Source organism: Otolemur garnettii, unplaced genomic scaffold (genome assembly GCF_000181295.1).
Source record: "Otolemur garnettii isolate 467f Iridium unplaced genomic scaffold, OtoGar3 scaffold00244, whole genome shotgun sequence".
NCBI classification, from domain to species: domain Eukaryota; kingdom Metazoa; phylum Chordata; class Mammalia; order Primates; family Galagidae; genus Otolemur; species Otolemur garnettii.
In genome coordinates, this window is record NW_003852639.1 from 1,654,354 (window position 1) to 1,658,212 (window position 3,859).

Genomic DNA, 3,859 nt, shown 5'->3' on the forward strand with positions numbered 1-3,859 from the left:
TGTTTGGCGGGCCCGGGCTGGATTCGAACCCGCCACCTTAGGTGTATGTGGCTGGTGCCTTAGCCACTTGAGCCACAGGCACCAAGCCTGAGACAGAATCTTATTATGTTACCCATGGTAGGTAGAGTGCTGTGGTATCACAGCTCACAGCAACCTCAAATTGTTGGGCTCAAGTGATTCTCTTGCCTCAGCCTCCCAAATACCTGGGACTACAGGTGCCCACCAACACACCTGGCTATTTTTTGTTTTAGCAGACCTGGGGCAGGGTTTGAATTCACCAGCCACAGTGCATGTGGCCTGTACCCTAACCATTGGACTGTGGGCACCAAGATGATCAGAGCTTCTTTTAAACTCTGTACTCTAAGGGAGGCACCTGTGGCTCAAGGAATAGGGTGCCAGCCTCATACACAGAGTGTGGCGGGTTTGAGCCCAGCTCTGGCCAAAAACTGCAATAACAACAAAAAAATAAATTAAATTAAATTGAAATTCACTTCTCATTCCTCTTAAAAAATAAAATAAAAATAAGATCTGTATTCCCACACACCTCTCACTCTCGTCAGCAGCTTTTTCCGCTTCCTCCAATTTTTGCAAGGCAGTGGCTAGGCGCTCTTGGGCACGATCCAGCTCCTCTTCAACCAGCTGGATCCTACGGTTCAAGGAGGCTACCTCAGCCTCGGCCTGTGTTTGAAGGAAAGAATGGGAAAAGGAAGCAGAGGCATGGTGAAAAGAACTAATCACAACAGTAAGATGAGGGGACCTCCATAAGAAGCCAGAATCTAATAGTGTAGAATCTGTCTTAGCTCAGATACTTAAAAGACCAGCAGACATAATTTTATTAATATACATATTTCTTCATTTTCCCATTAACAAACTCCCACAAAGTTCCACAGGAAGAAGGTTTTAAAACTCAATTTCTGGGTGGCGCCTGTAGCTCAGTGAGTAGGGTGTCAACCCCATATACCAAGGTTGATGGGTTCAAACCCAGCTCCAGCCAAACTGGAACGAAAAACAGCTGAGCATTGTGGCGGGTGCCTATAGTCCCAGTTACTCAGGAGGCTGAGGCAAGAGAATCGGCTAAGCCTAAGAGCTGGAGGTTGCTGTGAGCTCTGATGCCACAGTACTCTACCAAGGGTGACAAAGTGAGACTGTCTCTGAAACAAACAAACGAAAAAACAACTCAATTCCTTGTCCAACCCAGTGATAGGCCCACTCCCTCTTCTGTACTCAGTTCAAATTTCTAAACACATTGGAGTTAGACAAGGCAGCCAGCGAAGTGTTCCTTCTGCCCAAGCTCTAGCTCAGAGGTATGCTTCATCCTCTATGACTTTCTTACAAGCATCTTGTAAAGTGGAAAAACAATGTTTCTTAGAGGAAGTATTGGAACACCTATTAATTTGCTGTTTAACTCAACTCAAGTTGTTAAATCTCTAATCACCTTACTCTAATAGATCAGGAAGATAACTAGCCTACAGTCTATCTTCTAGAATAGATAGATTCCAGACGGCAAAGCAAAAGAATGGAACCTTGGGATGTCTACCCCACCTCCCTTCAACTTGTTACCCCAACCCTTTCCCTCTCCCTGGCCTCCATCCCACAATGAAGTACAGACTAGAGTCCAAGTAAACCCATGCTGCATCCCTGGCAACGTAATGAGAGACAGGCCGCACGTGGATAAATTCTGATGGTAGAAGACCCTCCTCCCTATGATGGCCTTTCTGCCACCCCCACACCTTTACTGGTGGCAGGTATACTGACTGTCACAATCATACAAGAATTTAATCTGCCCTACACACTACCCACTCCAGATGCTTATCCAAGTGCCTGGTGAACATGATCTCTCTTCTGCAGCCCAGATTGTACCTGAATTCTATTACCCTGCTTTCCTCCTGGCAGGCAGGCATGGGGGCAGCTACAGAAATAATCTGGGCCACCAGCCCCTGTGAGGGGGAAGACAGCCTCCAAAACAATCAGGACTGGCACAAAAATTTCTATAAACACGGTACATTCAAGGAACTGGGAAAGGGAGTAGAGGGCTGGGACTATAAACTAACCACTAGACTACAGGAAAAAAAAACAAGAAGTTAACATAAGCTGAAATTACTAAGAAACTATTTGTGTCTCTTCTATTCAAAACACCACAAAGACAAGTATTCTCTGGTTCTGTCTCTTCCAGGAAAGCAGATGCCAAGAAGAGACAACTCACATTTCTCTTCACAAACCCAAGGCCAATCCATCAAGAGCACGTCAGGCTATCAGGCAAGAACTATGAACACTACTAGTAAAATGACTTACTCCACTTCAGATGAAAAATGGAACTAGATTTAGAGGAAGCTCGTGAAATTTAAGTCCCCATCCAGCTCACCAGCAGTTAGCCAAACGGGAGACGATAACTGGCTATGGGGGCAGGGTGTTCAGTTTCCATGACAACAAGCTGGCTCAGGCAGTTTCTCCTATAAATCAGCATTTACAATAGAATTCTTTGCAAGGCTGAAAAGGGAGGAGGAGAAAACACACCATGGTGCCCACACAGGAGCATGCCCACATGAACAAGCCTGTGTCAAAAGCAGAACCCACGGTGGGAGTCCTAGCAAAAGCTTCAGAGACCCCAAGGGTGGGAGCGACCAGGACTTCACTATCCTTTTTTCTCCTCCCAGAGGATTAGTTCTCTTATCAATGAAACAAAAGCCGGTAGAATCAAGATGACTCTTTCTAAAGAAGGAAGGAAGACAACCTGACTTTCCCTCAAGCCAGAGCCTATGCACAATGCCTATCCTTTTCAGGTCAAACAACATAGAACCAAAGACTGAACAGACCTACTTTTTGCAGACCAGACTACCCACGGCCCTAAAAGACTTTAAGCTTTGTGTTTTCTTGATTTCAAGTTCTGGCATGCCTGCCCACATGTGGTTTTCAGTCTTTCAATCTGTCCATCCCTGCCCAGCTTGGAGGATATACACTACATTGAGGTCCTTCTGTTCTGGTAACAGGAATATCCACTGCCCATGAAGCAAAGATCCCAGGACTGGGAGTGAAACATAGCAGCAATGTGGTCACATTAGAAGATGGCTGACAAAAGCTTCAGCTATAAAATGAATTCGGTTTAAATGCTACCATTCTCCACTCCATACCCCTCAAGACAAGAAACTAACAGTACACAGGTGTTCAGAGGCAAAAGAGGGCCAAAGTCAGAAGGAAATTAGTCTAAAATCTGGCATTCTGCCCCAGTGAGATTATTCTTTTTAGATAAAACCCACATACGAAATAAAATAAAAAATACTACTAGAAAAATTAGGCTTGAGCCCTGTGAGTAAAGGATTGCTGGAGTTCACTGTATACACAAATGCCAAACACTACGCCCTTGGGGGACTTTAAATTTCACCAAGGGGTAGCAAGTTGGAAGGAAGGGATTAGAGTTATCTGTCCCAGAATAAACAAAGGTGGAGCCTACGTGGAGGCACTCAGCAAAGAGCTATTTGCCTTTGCCTGGTTGAGTGTGCTCTACTGTGGAGGGAAGAGAAGGCAAGCCTCAGGAAAGCAAATCCAACTCAAAGAAAGGTGATAAGCCTGTTGCTTAGTCCACCAAATCCCATAAATAGGAAAGAACTATAAAACCGTCAGACTTTCTAACCTCCTTCAGAGACTCGAAATTTAGTATTAAGGCCAGAATCAAAATGGCCATTCATGGCTCGGCGCCTGTGGCTCAAGTGGCTAAGGCACCAGCCACTTATACCTAAGGTGGTGCGTTCGAATCCTCGGCAACTAAAAAATAGCCTGGTGTTGTGGCGGGCGCCTGTGGTCCCAGCTACTTGGGAGGCTGAGGCAGGAGACTCGCTTGAGCCCAGGAGTTGGAGGTTGCTGT

General features: G+C 45.6%; 1 protein-coding gene across 1 annotated transcript in view; it reads right to left on the reverse strand.

Moving 5' to 3' along the window:
- TPM3 (tropomyosin 3) overlaps nt 1-3,859 on the reverse strand; it is a 40,548-nt gene that overhangs the window by 24,623 nt on the left and 12,066 nt on the right. Inside the window, exon 3 of the mRNA XM_023508330.1 lies at nt 492-678. Within this exon, the coding sequence (XP_023364098.1) occupies nt 492-678 (187 nt within the window). The remainder of the gene's footprint in view (nt 1-491; nt 679-3,859) is intronic.